The following is a 19,327-nucleotide window of genomic DNA, read 5'->3' on the forward strand; positions in this document are numbered from 1 at the left end:
GGATTCTTGTGTTTACAGTTTCTATTGTTTAACTATCTTGAGAACACAATGAGGTCTAGGGGATGTGAACTGGTAGGAGGTGGGAACTGTTGGGTGGAAGGTGTGGGGACAGTAGGTTGAAGACAGGATAATTTCGGGAGTGGAGAATATGTTGTAAGGATAATACCAATCTGTGCAGTTCAGAAAAACTGGTTTTGGATGGGAGGGTCCTGAGGTCCTGGGTTGTGAAGCAGTCATTAAAATCAAGCATGTTGTGTTCAGCTGCAAGTTATGCCACAGGATGACTCATTTTGTTCTTGGCCACAGTTTGGTGAGAACCACTTATCCTGGTAGACAACTGGTTGGTAGTCATACAAATATTAAAAGCAGAACTGATATATGACAGGGCTGCTTTCACAGGTGTCCCAGCCTCAAAGAGATAGATAAGCCTGTGACAGGACTGGAATAGGAAGAGGAGGTTGGGCGTTTGGGCAGGTCTTTTACGTGGGTCTTCCGAAGGGATGCAATCCCTGTAGTAAGGGTATGGATTGGGTGTGGCATATGAATGGACTAGGATGTTGTGGAGGTTGGATGGGTGATGGAACACTACTTTAGGTGGGGTGGGAAGGATCTTGGGTAGGATATCCCTCATTTCAGGGCATGGTGATAGATAATCAAAGCCCTGCTGAAGGATGTGGTTCAGTTGTTCCAGTCCAGATTGATACTGGGTGATGAAGGGGGTGCTTCTTCTTAACTGGTACCTGGTGGTGGTGAGAGAATTGCAGGTGTTCTAACACCCTCTAGCCAACAGTTTCCACCTGCTTTGTCCTGTCACCTCTTCCCAGTTGGTATCCCCTCACCCTCACTGTGCTCCACACTCTGTCAGCGCACTCATCAACCGATCTTTTTCCCTTCTGTGCTCCTCTCCTTTATGCTCCCCCTAACCACAGTGCAAGAATATCAATAGGCGGTTCTTACGGTGCACTCTTCCCACCGTCAATTATCCTTTTAACTCCTTTTCAAATAACAGAAGGAGGCCCCCATCGTCAGAGCTCCAGAGCACAACCTTTGTCCCCTTCTTTAGCGGCTACCCAACATTTGGCAAGTCGCTCAGCGATCCGGCTGGGTACATGCGTTGTCAAACCCAAATCAGCCCAACCGAACCCTACCATCAGACACTGCTCCTCCAGCCCTCCTCCTTCCATCATGTGCTGTTTACAGCTCACTGCCTCTGTGCTGTGCCTCTACACTTCAACTAGGAAAACCAAAGATAAGTCACAAGGGAGTTGACTACCAATACCAGTGCCAGAGGTAGTTACGCCAGCAAACTGAGCCACTATGGCTCACATGCAATGCTTATACCACTCTGTCACATTATGCATAAGAAAATCAAGACACTCTTGTCACATTACGACTATACAATATGGATAAGAAAGTCGAGGTTGGGTTTAATAGATCTGAAGATGGCAATACATATTGCTGAAACTAGTAATCCAGTAATTGTGTTAACAGTGTGATAATGGGAAACAAATTGGTTTTCACAAGAAGGCTACAGTACAATATTTAAATAATTACACCTATTTTCAAATAAAAAATCAACATTACATAAATAAATTTCATATGACACTAGAAATAATATATCCAAATATAAATTAAAACTGATACTGGTCATTGCCCTAGTTTATTTTCCAACTTTACAAAATAAAGTTATTTTACGGACCTTAGAATATTACAAACAGTGGAAAGTCCAGGAAGGAGAAAGGATTGTGTTGTACTCATCACATAGAGTAGCTGTTGGTTTGCATGCAGATACAAAGAAAAAAATTATAGAAATATTTAAACTTTTTGGCATTGTTCTTCCTAAGAAGTATAGCTCTCACACATTTACATGACAGCAAGTCATTCACACACATGGATACTGTCTCTAGGCACTAAGGTCTGACTGCAGCTGCTTCTGATGTGAGCCGCAGTCTGCTTTGATGGGTAGTGGGCGTAGACATATAGCTCTCATACCTTCACATGAAACAACACACACACACACACACACACACACACACACACACACACACACACACACATATGGCTACTGTCTCTGGGTGCTTAGGCTTGACTGTGGCTGCATCTGACCTGAGAGCAATCTGCTGCAAATTGCTACTCATCTCAGATGCAGCTGCAGTCGGACTTCAGCACTTGGAAGCAGTAGCCATATGCGTGTGAAGGGTGTAGTATGAATGTGCAAGAGCTATACTTCTCAAGAAGGACAATGCCTGAAAGCTTAATATTCCTAGTATTCTTTTCTTTGTGTGTCTGTGACTCAACATCTCCTCTTTGTGGTGAGTTGTACCCATTATTTTCCATATTGCAGTTAAAAACATTACAATTTTATACACACCTTTTATGTAAAATTCCCTTTTGTAAACCTTTTTATGCAAAATTGTAAGGAAATGATTATGTTTTATTGTGTGAAACACTTTGCACTCACTACACTGTGGAGCCCTGGGAGACAATACCGCTTGCTCTAGTCCAACCCCCAACATCATTTCTGATTGTGGACCCATCTCCTTGGGAATTTATCTGTTTTCATTATTCCAGTGACTTCCCATAGTGATACAATGAAAAAGAGAATACAACATATTCTGTATCAGTAAAATAATAATGCTTCGTGGAAAACTTGAAAGAGACAGGATTAATCCTATACTAATTGAAATACTCAGAACATACATACAACAAAATTTAGTTATTGGTTAAAGAGATGGAAACTGTTTTCAAGCCTTCACTGATTTTGAACTTGAAACAAACTACTCAGTTCATTAACACTGGACTTCATTAGTTGTTGTTGTTGTAGTCTTCAGTCCTGAGACTGGTTTGATGCAGCTCTCCATGCTACTCTATCCTGTGCAAGCCTCTTCATCTCCCAGTACCTACTGCAGCCTACATCCTTCTGAATCTGCTTAATGTATTCATCTCTTGGTTTCCCTCTACAATTTTTACCCTCCACGCTGCCCTCCAGTACTAAATTGGTGATCCCTTGATGTCTCAGAACATGTCCTACCAACTGATCCCTTCTTTTAGTCAGGTTGTGCCAGAAGTTCCTCTTCTCCCCAATCCTATTCAACACCTCCTCATTAGTTATGTGATCTACTCATCTAATCTTCAGCATTCTTCTGTGGCACCACATTTTGAAAGCTTCTATTCTCTTCTTGTCTAAACTATTTATTGTCTATGTTTCACTTCCATACATAGCTACACTCCACGCAAATACTTTCAGAAATGAGTTCCTGACACTTAAATCAATACTGGATGTTAACAAATTTCTCTTCTTCAGAAATGCTTTCCTTGCCATTGCCAGTCTACATTTTATATCCCCTCTACTTCGACCATCATCAGTTATTTTGCTCCCCAAATAGCAAAACTCCTTTACTACTTTAAGTGTCTCATTTCCTAGTGTAATTGCCACAGCATCACCTGACTTAATTCGACTAGATTCCATTATCCTCGTTTTGCTTTTGTTGATGTTCATCTTATACCCTCCTTTCAAGACACTGTCCATTCCGTTCAACTGCTCTTCCAAGTCCTTTGCTGTCTCTGACAGAATTACAATGTCATCAGTGAACCTCAAAGTTTTTATTTCTTCTTCTTGGATTTTAATACCTACTCAGAACTTTTCTTTCATTTCCTTTACTGCTTGCTCAATATACAGATTGAATAGCAACGGGGAGAGGCTACAACCCTGTCTCACTCCCTTCCCAACCACTGCTTCCCTTTCATACCCCTCGACTCTTATAACTGCCATCTTCTTTCTGTACAAATTGAAAATAGCCTTTCGCTCCCTGTATTTTACCCCTGCCACCTTTAGAATTTGAAAGAGAGTATTCCAGTCAACGTTGTCAAAAGCTTTCTCCAAGTCTACAAATGCTAGAAACATAGGTTTGCCTTTCCTTAATCTTTCTTCTAAGATAAGTCGTAGGGTCAGTATTGCATCACATGTTCCAACATTTCTATGGAATCCAAACTGATCTTCCCCGAGGTGAGCTTCTACCAGTTTTCCATTCGTCTGTAAAGAATTCACGTTAGTATTTTGCAGCTGTGACTTATTAAACTGATAGTTTGGTAATTTTCACATCTGTCAACACCTGCTTTCTTTGGGATAGGAATTATGATATTCTTCTTGAAGTCTGAGGGAATTTCACCTGTCTCATACATCTTGCTCACCAGATGGTAGAGTTTTGTCAGGACAGGCTCTCCCAAGGCTGTCAGTAGTTCTAATGGAATGTTGTGTACTCCCGGGGCCTTGTTTCGACTTAGGTCTTTCAGTGCTCTGTCAAACTCTTCATGCAGTATCATATTTCCCATTTCATTTTCATCTACCTGCTCTTCCATTTCCATAATATTGTCCTCAAGAACATCGCCCCTGTATAGAACCTCTATATACTCCTTCCACCTTTCTGCTTTTCCTTCTTTGGTTAGAACTGGGATTCCATCTGAGCTCTTGATATTCATGCAATTGGTTCTCTTTTCTCCAAAGGTCTCTTTAATTTTCCTGTAGGCAGTATCTAACTTACCCCTCATGAGATAAGCCTCTACATCCTTACATTTGTCCTCTAGCCATCTCTGCTTACCCATTTTGCACTTCCTGTCGATCTCATTTTTGAGATGTTTGTATTCCTTTTTGCCTGCTTCATTTACTGCATTTTTATATTTTCTCCTTTCATCAATTAAATTCAGTATCTCCTCTGTTACCCAAGAATTTCTACTAGCCCTCGTCTTTTTACCTGCTTGATCCTCTGCTGCCTTCACTATTTCATTCCTCAAAGCTACCCATTCTTCTTCTACTGTATTTCTTTCCCCCATTCCTGTCAATTGTTCCCTTATGCTCTCCCTGAAACTCTGTACAACCTCTGGTTCTTTCAGTTTATCCAGGACCCATCTCCTTAAATTCCCACCTGTTTGCGGTTTCTTCAGTTTTAATCTACAGTTCATAAACAATAGATTGTGGTCAGAGTCCACATCTGCCCCTGGAAATGTCTTACAATTTAAAACTAGGTTCCTAAATCTCTGTCTTACCATTATATAATCTATCTGAAACCTTTAAGTATCTCCAGGGTTCTTCCATGTATACAACCTTCTTTCATGATTCTTGAACCAAGTGTTAGCTATGATTAAGTTATGCTCTGTGCAAAATTCTACCAGGTGGCTTCCTCTTTCATTTCTTAGCCCCAATCCAGATTCACCTACTATGTTTCCTTCTCTTCCTTTTCCTACTGTCAAATTCCAGTCACCCACAACTATTAAATTTTCGTCTCCCTTCACTACCTGAATAATTTCTTTTATCTCATCATACATTTCATCAATTTCTTCATCATCTGCAGAGCTAGTTGGCATATAAACTTGTACTACTGTAGTAGGCATGGGCTTTGCGTCTATCTTGGCCACAATAATGCGTTCACTGTGCTGTTTGTAGTAGCTTACCCGCACTCCTATTTTTTATTCATTATTAAATCTACTCCTGCCACCGAACTTCACTAATTCCCACTATATCTAACTTTAAGCTATCCATTTCCCTTTTTAAATTTTCTAACCTACCTGCCTCATTAAGGGATCTGACATTCCACGCTCCGATCTGTAGAATGCCAGTTTTCTTTCTCCTGATAGCAACGTCCTCTTGAGTAGTCCCCGCCCGGAGTTCCGAATGGGGGACTATTTTACCTCTGGAATATTTTACCCAAGAAGATGCCATCATCATTTAATCATACAGTAAAGCTGCATGGCCTCGGGAAAAATTACGGCTGTAGTTTCCCCTTGCTTTCAGCCGTTCACAGTACCAAAACAGCAAGGCCATTTTGGTTAGTGATACAGGGCTAAATCAGTCAATCATCCAGACTGTTGCCCCTGCAACTACTGAAAAGGCTGCTGCCCCTCTTCAGGAACCACACGTTTGTCTGGCCTCTCAACAGATACCCCTCCGTTGTGGTTGCACCTACGGTACGGCTATCTGTATCGTTTAGGCATGCAAGCCTCCCCACTAACGGCAAGGTCCATGGCTCATTGGGGGGCTTCATTAGTACAATAACTTAAAAGACAGATTTGCAACACAGAGCATAATAGTATCTTGAAAATAAAATTTGCCGAAGGATACATTTACACATACTTAATCACAAGCTCAACAAAACACATTTACCCAACTTGGAAGTCAGCAACAGACTAACTCTGTAGAGAGTACACCTGCTCGCACACATTGTAGATGAACGAAGATGTTATTAGTGTCAAAGACTGTAGTTTATGATACACTATTCGTCTCCAATGGGTAGAGTCCTCACAAGTGGTTAGAAGAAAATCGATATTTCATTTCATCATTTTTAAACAGTCTGTTATATTTTTTCCTTATAAGCATTACTTTCATGAAGATGTAAAATTATATTTAGGTTTTCCATCTGTTGCCTCCTATTAATTAGATATTTCATCACAGCAAGAATTGTGCTATGCATGTAATCACATTTTATGATTTAGTAAAGTCTGTTACATCAATAAGTTCTTTATTTTACAAGCTTTTCAACTGAAGAAGTTTGTTCGCAAAATAAACTACCACAGAGACAGCACCTCTGTTAATTTCCTTAACTATCCCTTTATAACATATCGCTTCTCGTATTTCTCATTATTAGCATCACTACAGATACCTCATTACACTTTGTCACTCCATCTTCCTCATTACCCTTCAACACTTCATTGAGTCCTTAATACTTCATTACATGTTACTTCATTTCATCACAGTTAAGTGCTGGAAACCCTGCTTTGCCTTTCTTACAACAATTGATCTTAAAGAATGACACTTTACAGCAACAACCAACCATATTATGGACAAAACTTTACCTCTCTTTATAAAAGACAAAACATTATTTATCACAGGCATTACTTTACTTCAAACAACATTTTTCTCCTTATTTCAGCTTGAAGGGCTTATCTCAAGACAAACAACATTGTTCATTTTACTTTAATTTCCTTTACTTTTGCCTGAAGAGCAATACTGTAACATTAGTACTGTAAAGAACTTTCTAATGTATCACTGAACTAATTTTCACTTTTAATGGAGTGAATTATTTTAGCACTGTTTTTAGATATTGTCTCAACAATTAATGACAGTAGTGAGCCACAAATCATTAATTATATGTATAACTCTAAGTGTAACTGTTTTAAACAGAATGAATCACGTGGTGTAGTAACATAATTTTAGTTACATTTAAAAATGCTGCAGAACATTTTGTTTTTGTAATCAGAGTTACTCCTGACTCCCACACTTACTTACTTTACCCTCGCATTAGAAATATACGAAGAGAAAAATTTGTGATGAGATGACAAGCAATAGGGGCAGATCAAAAGAGATCTATTGGTTTTGTGGGAATTATACTGGGAAGATTATCATTAAGATGTAATTTATACCTCACATCTTTTCACCTACATACAGTTGTTGTATTGGCATCTGGAGTAGTTTCCTTATTTGAACTGCTCTTATCATGTAGCTTCCTTATATTCATTTTGTAATTTCCATATGAATACATTCCTGTACTCCAATATATAAAGAAGAGTATTTTTTACTTTCACTTGCTATTTTGTGTACTGCTTTGGACTAGACAAATTAGTTTTCATTTGTGATTTTGTTCACTGCCTATATTATCCAGCTGCATATTAAAAACTTCTTGATTTGCAAAAGTATTTTTAATTTTTCTTATTTTCTATATTAGGAACTTATATTTACGTAGTATAAATGAGACAGATTTTATTTGAAGCAAGTAGCTTTATAACTGCCAATAATAGAGGTTTACTATTTCATTAGGTGACCTGGCAGAAGTTGTCATACACCAGGGACCAAAGTCAGAGGCAATAAAAATTGGCACTCCAGGAGGCTGGAATGATTCAGTAATACCACATTGGTATTTTATCAACAGAGCAGAACAGACACAAATGACAGATGCAGAAATCAGAGGTGGTCTTGATGGTAAGTACTTTCATATGTACCAGATTTCAACACCCACTAATGTTGTGGAATCAGGACCTCATGAAAGAGTTCATATCACTTTGAAAATCTATTTAAATTATGTTGCAGATATTATTTAGTTAATTCTATAGCATCAAAAGCCAAATATTAGTGTTATCCTAACATAGTGTAAGTATGTGCACAAGAAATTTTCATTTTATCGTTCGGGGGGGGGGGGGGGGGGGTTATTGTGTTTGTTGTATTAAAGGTTGCAAAAGACATGAGAGAATTTGTAAGAGGGTTTGATCTCTGGTACTGGCAAGAATTACCCATGCTAGAAAGACACCTTAAAACAAAGGATAGAATGAGGTTTGTTAGAAGGGTAGGTGAAAATTTGTAAAAATGCAGATGGAAGACAAAATTAAGCTTTTTTCAGATCGGTTTCAAATGCATGGAGTAAATACTAAATTGTTTAAGGTTGAGTCTGGCAGACAAACAAGATTATTATTTCTTTAATAATGCCATAACTATTTTTGCATTGGTAGAAAACACTATACTCTGCAGTGATCAATGCCATCTCTTTAGAATTATTGTTTGAAATTTTAATAGGTATCTCATTTTATTTCTGCTTCTGGAAATTTTCTCAATAAATTCCAACTTGACTACAAATATATGACCTCTTTCACTGACACTTTCTTGTAATCAATTTCATATACACTAATAATTGTTTTACTTTTGACATACAGTCATATAAACAAACCTGGAGTACTGACATGGGGAATTATCATTCAGTTATGTATTGCCATAATATCCATCCCCATGAGTGATGACAACTTACAAACTGAATTAAATACAACCCAACAAATAGCATCAAACAGTGGGTACACTCCTGCCCTGGTGAGCACCATAATGCATAAAAAACAGAAACAGCAGGTTTCCTCTCTTCTTTACCATGTCCTCAATCCACCACCACAAGACATCAATAAAGATAATATTATGAAAGGGATAGACTGCTACTTGTTGTATAGTAGAGATGCTGAGTCACAGACAGGCATAACAAAAAGACTACTAAACAAGTAAGTTTTCAGCCAAAAGGCATTCATCTGAATTAGGCAACATACACGCACACACACATTCATGTATATGCAACTCACACAAACGTGACCGTGTGTCACATATTTTATCTACATTCAATAGTTTTACATTGCATTTTCACTGAAAGAGTTTTTCTCACTGTACTCATAAAACAAACATTAACATCTTTGGAACCCAGCTAAAATATTCTGTATGTGTACTATTTTAATATAGTTGATCCTATAAAAACTTTATAGCTACAAATATTTGTTATTGTACCTGATGGTGGCATAGCAAATGAAAATCAGTTTGTGATATAAAATACTAAACATCATAGAGCATTACACCAATGTTGTGTGTGTTTTCATTAATAATGTATAAGATAGTCCATCAAGAGCTCACAGAATGCTTAATTAATGCAATTTTAAACTTCCTTAACTTGTCCATCTATGAAAAAATACCATGCATAAAATACTCCCTGCCACCACCCCTCCTTTCTCATCTCCACTGACACACACACACACACACACACACACACACACACACACACACACACACACATTAATAACAGAAGATTTAAGTAATCATATGATGAAGACTGCTCTATGTGGTACGTTTAGTTTCCTCAACATTGCGTGTACTGTGTGAATGTTTTGTTAAGTGTTGTATGCTTCTGTTACACTATTACTTTTGTTATTGGACATGAATTTCCATCTGTAGGTTTCAAATCGTCCTAATCTATATCTACATCTACATCTACATGGATACTATCCAAATCGCATTCAAGTGCCTGGCAGAGGGTTCATCAAACCACCTTCACAACTCTCTATTATTCCAATCTTGTGTAGCACGCGGAAAGAATGAACACCTATATCTTTCTGTACGAGCTCTGATTTCCCTTATTTTATCGTGGTGATCATTCCCCCCTATGTAGATTGGTGTCAACAAAATATTTTTGCATTCAGAGGAGAAAGTTGGTGATTGGAATTTCATGAGAAGATTCCGTCGCAACACAAAAACGCCTTTCTTTTAATGATTTTCCGCCCAAATCCTGTATCATTTGTGTGACACTCTCTCCCATATTTCATGATAATACGAAATGTGCTGCCTTTCTTTGAACTTTTTTGATGCACTCCGTCAGTCCTATTTGGTAAGGATCCCACACTGCGCAGCTGTATTCTAAAATAGGATGGGCAAGCATAGTGTAGGCAGTCTCCTTAGTAGGTCTCTTACAGTTTCTAAGTGTCCTGCCAATAAAACACAGTCTTTGGTTAGCCTTCCCCACAACATTTTCTGTGTGTCCCTTCCAATTTAAATTGTTTGTAATTGTAATAACTAGGTATTTAGTTGAATTTACGGCTTTTAGATTAGTCTGATTTATTGTGTAACCAAAGTTTAACGAGTTCCTTTTAGCACTTGTGTGGATGATCTCACACTTTTCGTTATTTAGGGTCAACTGCCAATTTTCACACCATTCAGATATCTTTTCTAAATTGTTTTGCAGTTTGTTTTGATCTTCTGATGACTTTATTAGTCGATAAATGACAGCGTCATCTGCAAACAACCAAAGCCGGCTGCTCAGATTGTCTCCAACATCATTTATATAGATAAGGAACAGCAAAGGGCCTATAACACTACCTTGGGGAATGCCAGAAATCATTTCTGTTTTACTCGATGACTTTCGGTTATTTACTATGAACTGTGACCTCTCTGACAGGAAATCACAAATCCAGTCACATAACTGAGACGATATTCCATAAGCACACAATTTCACTATGAGCCCCTTGTGTGGTACAGTGTCAAAAGCCTTCCGGAAATCCAGAAATACAGAATCAATCTGAAATTCCTTGTCAATAGCACTCAACACTTCATGTGAATAAAGAGTTAGTTGTGTTTCACAGGAATGAGGCTTTCTAAACCCATGTTGACTGTGTGTCAATAGACCATTTTCTTCAAGGTAATTCATAATGTTCGAACACAATATATGTTTTAAAATTCTGCTGCATATTGACATTAATGATATGGGCCTGTAATTTAGTGGATTACTTCTATTACCTTTCTTGAATATTGGTGTGACCTGTGCAACTTTCCAGTCTTTGGGTGTGGATCTTTCATTGAGCGAACGGTTGCATATGAATTTTAAGTATGGAGCCTAATTGGTATACAGTCTGGACCACAAGACTTGCCTTTATTAAGCGTTTTAAGTTGCATCACTACTCCGAGGATATTTAATTCTACGTTACTCATGTTGACAGCTGTTCTTGATTCGAATTCTGGAATATTTATTCTTTTGTGAAGGCATTTTGGAAGGCTGTGTTTAGTGACTCTGCTTTGGCAGCACTGTCTTTGATAGTATCTCCATTGCTATCATGCAGAGAAGGCATTGATTATTTCTTGCCACTAAAAACTTCACATACAAGCAAAATCTCTTTGGATTTTCTGCCAGGTTTCGAGACAAAGTTTCATTGTGGAAACTGTTTAGGCATCTCACATTGAAGTCCGCACTAAATTTCAAGCTTCTGTAAAAGATCGCCAATCTTGATGCAGCTAGAAAGTTCATTTTTTATTTGAAAACAAAAGAAGCAACAGAAACTGAACCTACATACTGTTCACTGTGTTCTTCCTTGAATTCAGTGCGCAAAGTACATAATACCAATAATAAAACTAGTATTGAGGGCATTTTCTTCTCTGCTGTCTTCCTCTTATATAGCCTCTCAATTTCAGGTTTAATAATTGCAAAGAATATTGTATCATGGAGAAGTCAGAAGCCAAATCTTAGACTGTCACATATTCTACAACAGTATTACTCAGAGAAAGGTGTTCTAAACACACCGTACAAAGCATGCTCCAGGCGAGAGCAGTATGCAGCTGTCACACCAGAAACTGAAATGAAAGCTCAGGTTAGTAACATTTTCAGTACATTTAAAGATGTTGGTACTCTGAAGTCAAACATGTATGTGTGCTTATTGCAAATAAACTTGAATGTATTTCATAACCTGTAGTAGAAAATTGTTTCTTTGTGCAAACAGTCACAAGAGTTAATAACCCTTTGGAAATACTGTAATTTTTCTTTATTTATTTATATTCAAAAGAGTAGTGTTCATTTAATGGATGATTTGTTAAGCAGAAAGGACAAACCGCAAATTCCTGTTTCTGATCTTGCCACTCTCATAATGGCTGTTAGCAGAGTTGCATGTCTTTTCAGTGACTAATTTGATTTCTTGTTTCAGTTTCACAAATATTTTCACTGCACAATTAAAATATGTAAAAAAGGATGCTTTTTCATAGCAGCATGTTATTTGTTTCAGTTTATTTATTTTCTGCATGTATCACCGATCGTTACATGTTGACCGATACGAACTATGTACATTTACAGCATTGTTTGTGCACACATGTAGATATGTTTACAATATTGTATAATTATTTAATGTATATGGCAGGATAACAATTCACTCCTTAGTGTAACACTTTTTTTATACACAAATCAACAGTAAAATTACTGCTAGGGCAGGACTGTAGCTTACATTATTATGCATGTTAGTTTCAAGTTACATGACCATTTAAGGATAAAGTACTGCTTAAGTCACATTTTAAAAGTGCCTCCACACAACATCTGAAAATCATTTGGTATAAAATTATGAAAAGTATCTCCTTTCACATAAAGGTTTTTTCCTGTTAGTGTTAATCTTCTGTTTACAATAGAAAATATATTTATGTCTCATATCATAGCTGTGGATTTGTCTGTACCTATTTGTGACCTTAGTGTCTTATTTCGTTCACATAAAAATTCATAGCATATCATTTACATGAAATAAATAGTGTAATGATAGAAGATTATGTATTTTTAGAAAAACAAGACAAAAGAGATTCTGCCTCACAGACAGATGATAAAAGCAAAAAACAGAGCATAATTTTCACAATGTCCAGATAATCATTTCTGTTTCATTTTCTGAATTTGATGGCACTCTCAACTCATTTAGCTGAAGTAATGGTATACAGTTTGGGGGGGGAGGGGGGAGCAAGGCGATTGCTACACACTGTAAGATAACAAGCTGAGCTGCAGACAGGCACAACGAAAAGACTGTTATACACTAAGTTTTCAGGCAAAACTTTCTTCAGAAAAGAAAGGAACACACACACACACACACACAATCACCATCTCTGGCCCCTTTAGGTGGACTGCAACATTTATGTTCAACAAAAGCAGCAGTCAAAAGTGGGGCGGGGATTGGGAGAGAGAGAAGAGTTCTGTCTGTTGGAGTGTGCAAGGACCATGTACCAGGTGGCATAACAAGGCTCAGACAGCAGCGGGAGGCTGTTGGCCAGTGGGCAAGAGGGGTGTAAAGAGAGGAAGAGGGGGGGGGGGGCAAGGCAAGTGAGAAAGGAGAGGAGAGGAGCAGAGAGGGCAAAAGACTGGTGAGTGCATTGGCAGAGAGCAAGCACAGTGTGAGGATGAGGGGATGTGAATTGTAAAGAGGTCTAGGACAGAAGGGACAGAGACTGTTGGGTAAGCATGTGGGGACAGTAGGTTATCACAGATTATAATTTTGGGAGTGAAGAATACACTCCTGGAAATTGAAATAAGAACACCATGAATTCATTGTCCCAGGAAGGGGAAACTTTATTGACACATTCCTGGGGTCAGATACATCACATGATCACACTGACAGAACCACAGGCACATAGACACAGGCAACAGAGCATGCACAATGTCGGCACTAGTACAGTGTATATCCACCTTTCGCAGCAATGCAGGCTGCTATTCTCCCATGGAGACGATCGTAGAGATGCTGGATGTAGTCCTGTGGAATGGCTTGCCATGCCATTTCCACCTGGCGCCTCAGTAGGACCAGCGTGCGTGCTGGTCGTGCAGACCGCGTGAGACGACGCTTCATCCAGTCCCAGACATGCTCAATGGGGGACAGATCCGGAGATCTTGCTGGCCAGGGTAGTTGACTTACACCTTCTAGAGCACGTTGGGTGGCACGGGATACATGCGGACGTGCATTGTCCTGTTGGAACAGCAAGTTCCCTTGCCGGTCTAGGAATGGTAGAACGATGGGTTCGATGACGGTTTGGATGTACCGTGCACTATTCAGTGTCCCCTAGACGATCACCAGTGGTGTACGGCCAGTGTAGGAGATCGCTCCCCACACCATGATGCCGGGTGTTGGCCCTGTGTGCCTTGGTCGTATGCAGTCCTGATTGTGGCGCTCACCTGCATGGCGCCAAACACGCATACGACCATCATTGGCACCAAGGCAGAAGCGACTCTCATCGCTGAAGACGACACGTCTCCATTCGTCCCTCCATTCACGCCTGTCGCGACACCACTGGAGGCGGGCTGCACGATGTTGGGGCGTGAGTGGAAGACGGCCTAACGGTGTGCGGGACCGTAGCCCAGCTTCATGGAGATGGTTGCGAATGGTCCTCGCCGATACCCCAGGAGCAACAGTGTCCCTAATTTGCTGGGAAGTGGCGGTGCGGTCCCCTACGGCACTGCGTAGGATCCTACGGTCTTGGCGTGCATCCGTGCGTCGCTGCGGTCCGGTCCCAGGTCGACGGGCACGTGCACCTTCCGCTGACCACTGGCGACAACATCGATGTACTGTGGAGACCTCACGCCCCACGTGTTGAGCAATTCGGCGGTACGTCCACCCGGCCTCCCGCATGCCCACTATACGCCCTCGCTCAAAGTCCGTCAACTGCACATACGGTTCACGTCCACGCTGTCGCGGCATGCTACCAGTGTTAAAGACTGCGATGGAGCTCCGTATGCCACGGCAAACTGGCTGACACTGACGGCGGCGGTGCACAAATGCTGCGCAGCTAGCGCCATTCGACGGCCAACACCGCGGTTCCTGGTGTGTCCGCTGTGCCGTGCGTGTGATCATTGCTTGTACAGCCCTCTCGCAGTGTCCGGAGCAAGTATGGTGGGTCTGACACACCGGTGTCAATGTGTTCTTTTTTCCATTTCCAGGAGTGTATGTTGTAAAGAAAAACTCCCATCTGTGGAGTTCAGAAAGACTGGTGGTGGAGGGGATAATCCACATGGCCTGGGTTGTGAAGCAGCGATTAAAATCATGCATGTTTTATTCAGCTAGATGTTGTGCCACAGTGTGGTCCACTTTGTTGTTGAACCACAGTTTGGTGGTGCTATTCATCTTGATAGATAGCTGGCTGGTAGTCATACCAATATGAAAATCTTTACAATAATTGCAGTGGAGCTGGTAAAGGACAGTGCTGCTTTCAGAGATGGCGTCACCTTTTGAGGAGGTAGGATAAGCCTGTCACAGGATTGGGATAGGAAGTGCTGGGTGGATGATTGGGCAGGTCGTGCATCTGGGTCACCTGTGGCAGGGATCTCGGACTGGGAATGGCATAGGGATGGGTGAGGATGTTGTGGAGGTTGGGTTGGTGACGGAACATCGCTTTAGGAGGGGTGGGAATGATCTTGGGCAGAATGTCCCTCATTTCAGGGCATGATAGTAGATAGTCAAAGCCATGACAAAGGATGAGGTTCAGTTTTTCTAGTTTTGGGTGATACTGGGTAATGAAGGGGGAACTCCATTGTAGCTGGTTTTTGGGGGTGGTGAGAGGTTAGGGAGTGTGTGGAGGTATGATGGAAATCTGTTTGCAGATTGGTCTGGGGCTTGGTGCCTATTTGTGAAGGCTTTTGTGAGACCTTCAGCATACTGGCCAAGACAGTTCTTGTTCCAGCAGATGCGTCATCCTCTGGTGGCCATCTGTATGGGAGGGATTTTTTGATGGGAAAGAATGGCAGCTGTCAAAATGCAGGTACTGTTAGTGGTTGGTGAGTTTAATGTGGACAGAGGTGTGGATGGAGCCATCAGAGAGAGGAGGTCAACATCCTGGAAAGTGGCACACTGGATTGAGGAAGCTACATCAGCAGTGACAAGTAGGGACCTAGGAGGTAAGGGGGTGAGGATGGTGGAGAATCAGTGAAGGAAGCCATTGATATCTTTGATGTGAGAGGCTAGATTTTGGACAAGTGGTTGGAGGTGTTGGTCAGTGAGAGCCAAAATTATTACCATAGGTGCACTATAACAGCTACAATAGGGCATCCAGAATTGTTGAGTTTGGAGGTTTTGGGAAGCATGTAGGAAATGGTTGTATGGGTCGTCATGGAGGTGAGGAGGGAAATGGGTTCAGGGAAGAGGTTCTGAGAAGGGCCTAAGACTTTAAGACGTCTCTCATGGAATCACTCTGGCAGGGTTACTAGGTGGAACAGTCAGACAGGTGGCAGAGGTGACTGAAATTCATAATGACAGTGATGGATCCTCTCATTATGTATTGCTGTGACTAGCTAGTAGAAAGCCTTTGCCGATTGTCTTACTCATCCACCTATAAACTCTGCCAGAGTGATCCCATCCCAAAAGGTCAACATAAACTTCAATCCATGCTTACAGGCTTCATACCTTCCCAGGACCTCTCTCCTGAATCCATTTCCCTCCTCACCTCCATGACACCCTGCACACCAACTTTCTACAGGTTCCCCAAAAAGCTATCAATCCTGGGTGCTCCATTGTAGCTGGTCCTTGTGTCCCCATGGAAAGAATTTTGGTCCACCTTGATCACCACCTCCAACCAATTGCCCAAAATCTGGCCCCACACATCAAAGATACTGACCACTTCAGCTTATCTGCAGTGTCAAGAACTCCCTTGCACAGTATGCTGAACGTCTCAAAAAGTCATCACAGCAGGCACTATTCCACAGACCTAGTCCACAAGCAGATTTCCCAAGCTCTATCCCAACTCATTCTCAATTGTCCCACCACTATGAGGAACCAGCTACAATGGGGCACCCTCTTCGTCACCCAGTACCATCTCAGACTGGAACAATTTAACCACATCCTTCGCAGGCCTCTGAAAGCCCTGAAAAGAGGGACATCCTACCCACGATCCTTCCCAATCTTCGTAAAGTTGTGTCCTGTTGTCCACCCAACCTCCACAGCATCCTAGTCCATCCCTATGCCAATCCAAATCCCAGCCCTTGCCAGAGTGATCATATCCTTGTGGAAGACCCAGGTGCAAGACTTGCCCAGTCCACCCACCCAACACTTCTATTCCAGTCCTTGTCATAGGCTTTTCCTACCCCATCAGATGCCAGGCCACCTGTAACAGCAACCATTTCACATAGTAGCTCTGCTGCAATAATTGCACAGCTTTTTATATTGGTATGACTACCAACCAGCTGTTTAACAGGATGAATGACCACTGTCAAATTATGCACAAGAACAAAGTCAACCACCCTGTGGCACAACATGCAGTTGAACATAATGTGTTTGATTTTAATTGTTGCTTCACAACCTGGGTCGTTTGGGCTCTCCGCTCCACCACCAGCTTTTCTGAACTGGACAGATGGGTGTTATCCTTACATCACATACTTCACTCCAGAAATTATTCTACTCTCAAACTATGATAACCTACTGTCCCCACACTCTCTATCCAACAGTTACTGCTCCTACACCTCCTCCCATTTCATATCCCCTCAGCCTTGTTGTGCTCACTCTCTGCCAGTCCATCCATCCCCATCTGTCCCCTTCTCTGCTCCTCTTCTTTTCCAGTGCCCATCCCCCTCCCCCTCCACCCAGCATCTCCTTCCTCATAGTCTGCTGACACTGCCCAAGCCTTGTCCTGCTGGTTTCTACAGTAGTCCCTTTACACCGCCAGAAAGCACTCTTCTCTTCCCCACCCATACTCTACAAACCCTCCCCCTTTTGTGCCCCACTCCCAACTGCTGCCCTTGTTCAGTGCAACAATTGCAGTCTGGCTCAAGTAGCTGGAGACAGCAATTATGTGCACATGATGTCTACCTGCTTGTGGTATGTGTGTGTGTTCTCTTTTCTTTTCTGAAGATTGTTTGGCTGAAAGCTTAGTGTGTAAACAGCCTTTGTGTTATGCCTGTCTGCAACTCAGGGTGTCACCATTATGGTGAGAAACAATCTATACTTTTTATGATTGTTGATATTCCAGTCTGGACTTTCCATTTATTGAAGATTAGGATAGAATGTCCTGTCAACATTGAGGTGATTAGTGATGGAGCACAAGCTCGAATTGCTGCAAAAATTCAGAAGGAAATCAACTGTACTCTTTCAAAGAAATCTTTCCAACATTTGCTTGGAGCTATTTAGCGAAGTCACAGAAAATGTAAATTGGGATGGTCGGATGTGGGTTTGAACCATTGTCCTTCTGAATGTAAGTCCAGTGTGCTAACCAATGCGCCACTTTGCTCAGTGAAATCCAATTTAAGTGGGTCTTGTACTTTGAGAAGACCACATTATGGTGAAAGTTTGTCAGCCATTTTCCCATATAAAAGGTATTTTAGATAAACTGCAGTATGTCTGTGTTTTGCACATTAGACTCCAAGAATGGATTGTTTTACATTGATATTGTAGAGGTGAGCCAAAAGTATAAGCTTACTTTGTTTGTGACATACTTAGGAGAGTTCCAGTGCAATAAAGTTCAGTTTATATTATTAGATGTGTCTGCAGTTTTCCACTGCTTTATAAATGTTTCTTGGATATTAGCTCTATAGAACACTGTATTTATTTACCCTGATATTATTTTAATACCAATTAGAATGAGGATGACACACTTAATTTCATTTCAAATGAGATCCATCCTTCACTAAATCCTCCCCACTCCACCAAGAGTGTCTTTCCGCCATCCGCCTAACCTTTGTAATCTCTTGGTTCATCCCTATGAAATCCCCAAACCACCTTCCCTACCCTCTGGCTCCTACCCTTGTAACCGCCACCAGTGTAAAACCTGTCCCATGCACCCTCACACCACCACCTACTCCAGTCCTGTAACCCGAAAGGTGTACACGATCAAAGGCAGAGCCACGTGTGACAGCACCAATGTGATTTACCAACTGACCAGCCTACACTGTGAAGCAACAAACTGTCCATTTCCATGAACGGACACAGGCAGACAGTGTTTGTTGGTAATGAGGATCACCCTGTGGCTAAACATGCCTTGGTGCACGGCCAGCACATCTTGGCACAGTGTTACACTGTCCGGGTCATCTGGATACTTCCCACTGACACCAACGTATCAGAACTCCGGAGATGGGAACTTGCCCTTCAACATATCCTCTCTTCCCATTACCCACCAGGCCTCAACCTCCGCTAATTTCAAGTTGCCTCCGCTCATACCTCACCTGTCATTCAATAACATCTTTGCCTCTGTACTTCCGCCTCGACTGACATCTCTACCCAAACTCTTTGCCTTTACATATGTGTGCTTGTATCTGTTATGTGCGGATGGATATGTGTGTGT

At 41.2% G+C, this 19,327-nt stretch overlaps 1 protein-coding gene across 1 annotated transcript in view; it reads left to right on the plus strand.

Moving 5' to 3' along the window:
- The window catches only part of LOC124775997, a 141,996-nt gene that overhangs the window by 52,477 nt on the left and 70,192 nt on the right, over positions 1-19,327 (plus strand). Inside the window, exons 6-7 of the mRNA XM_047250838.1 lie at positions 7,808-7,969; positions 11,747-11,922. Of these exons, the coding sequence (XP_047106794.1) occupies positions 7,808-7,969; positions 11,747-11,922 (338 nt within the window). The remainder of the gene's footprint in view (positions 1-7,807; positions 7,970-11,746; positions 11,923-19,327) is intronic.

This window comes from Schistocerca piceifrons, chromosome 2 (assembly GCF_021461385.2).
Source record: "Schistocerca piceifrons isolate TAMUIC-IGC-003096 chromosome 2, iqSchPice1.1, whole genome shotgun sequence".
In the NCBI taxonomy this organism is placed as follows: Eukaryota; Metazoa; Arthropoda; class Insecta; order Orthoptera; family Acrididae; genus Schistocerca; species Schistocerca piceifrons.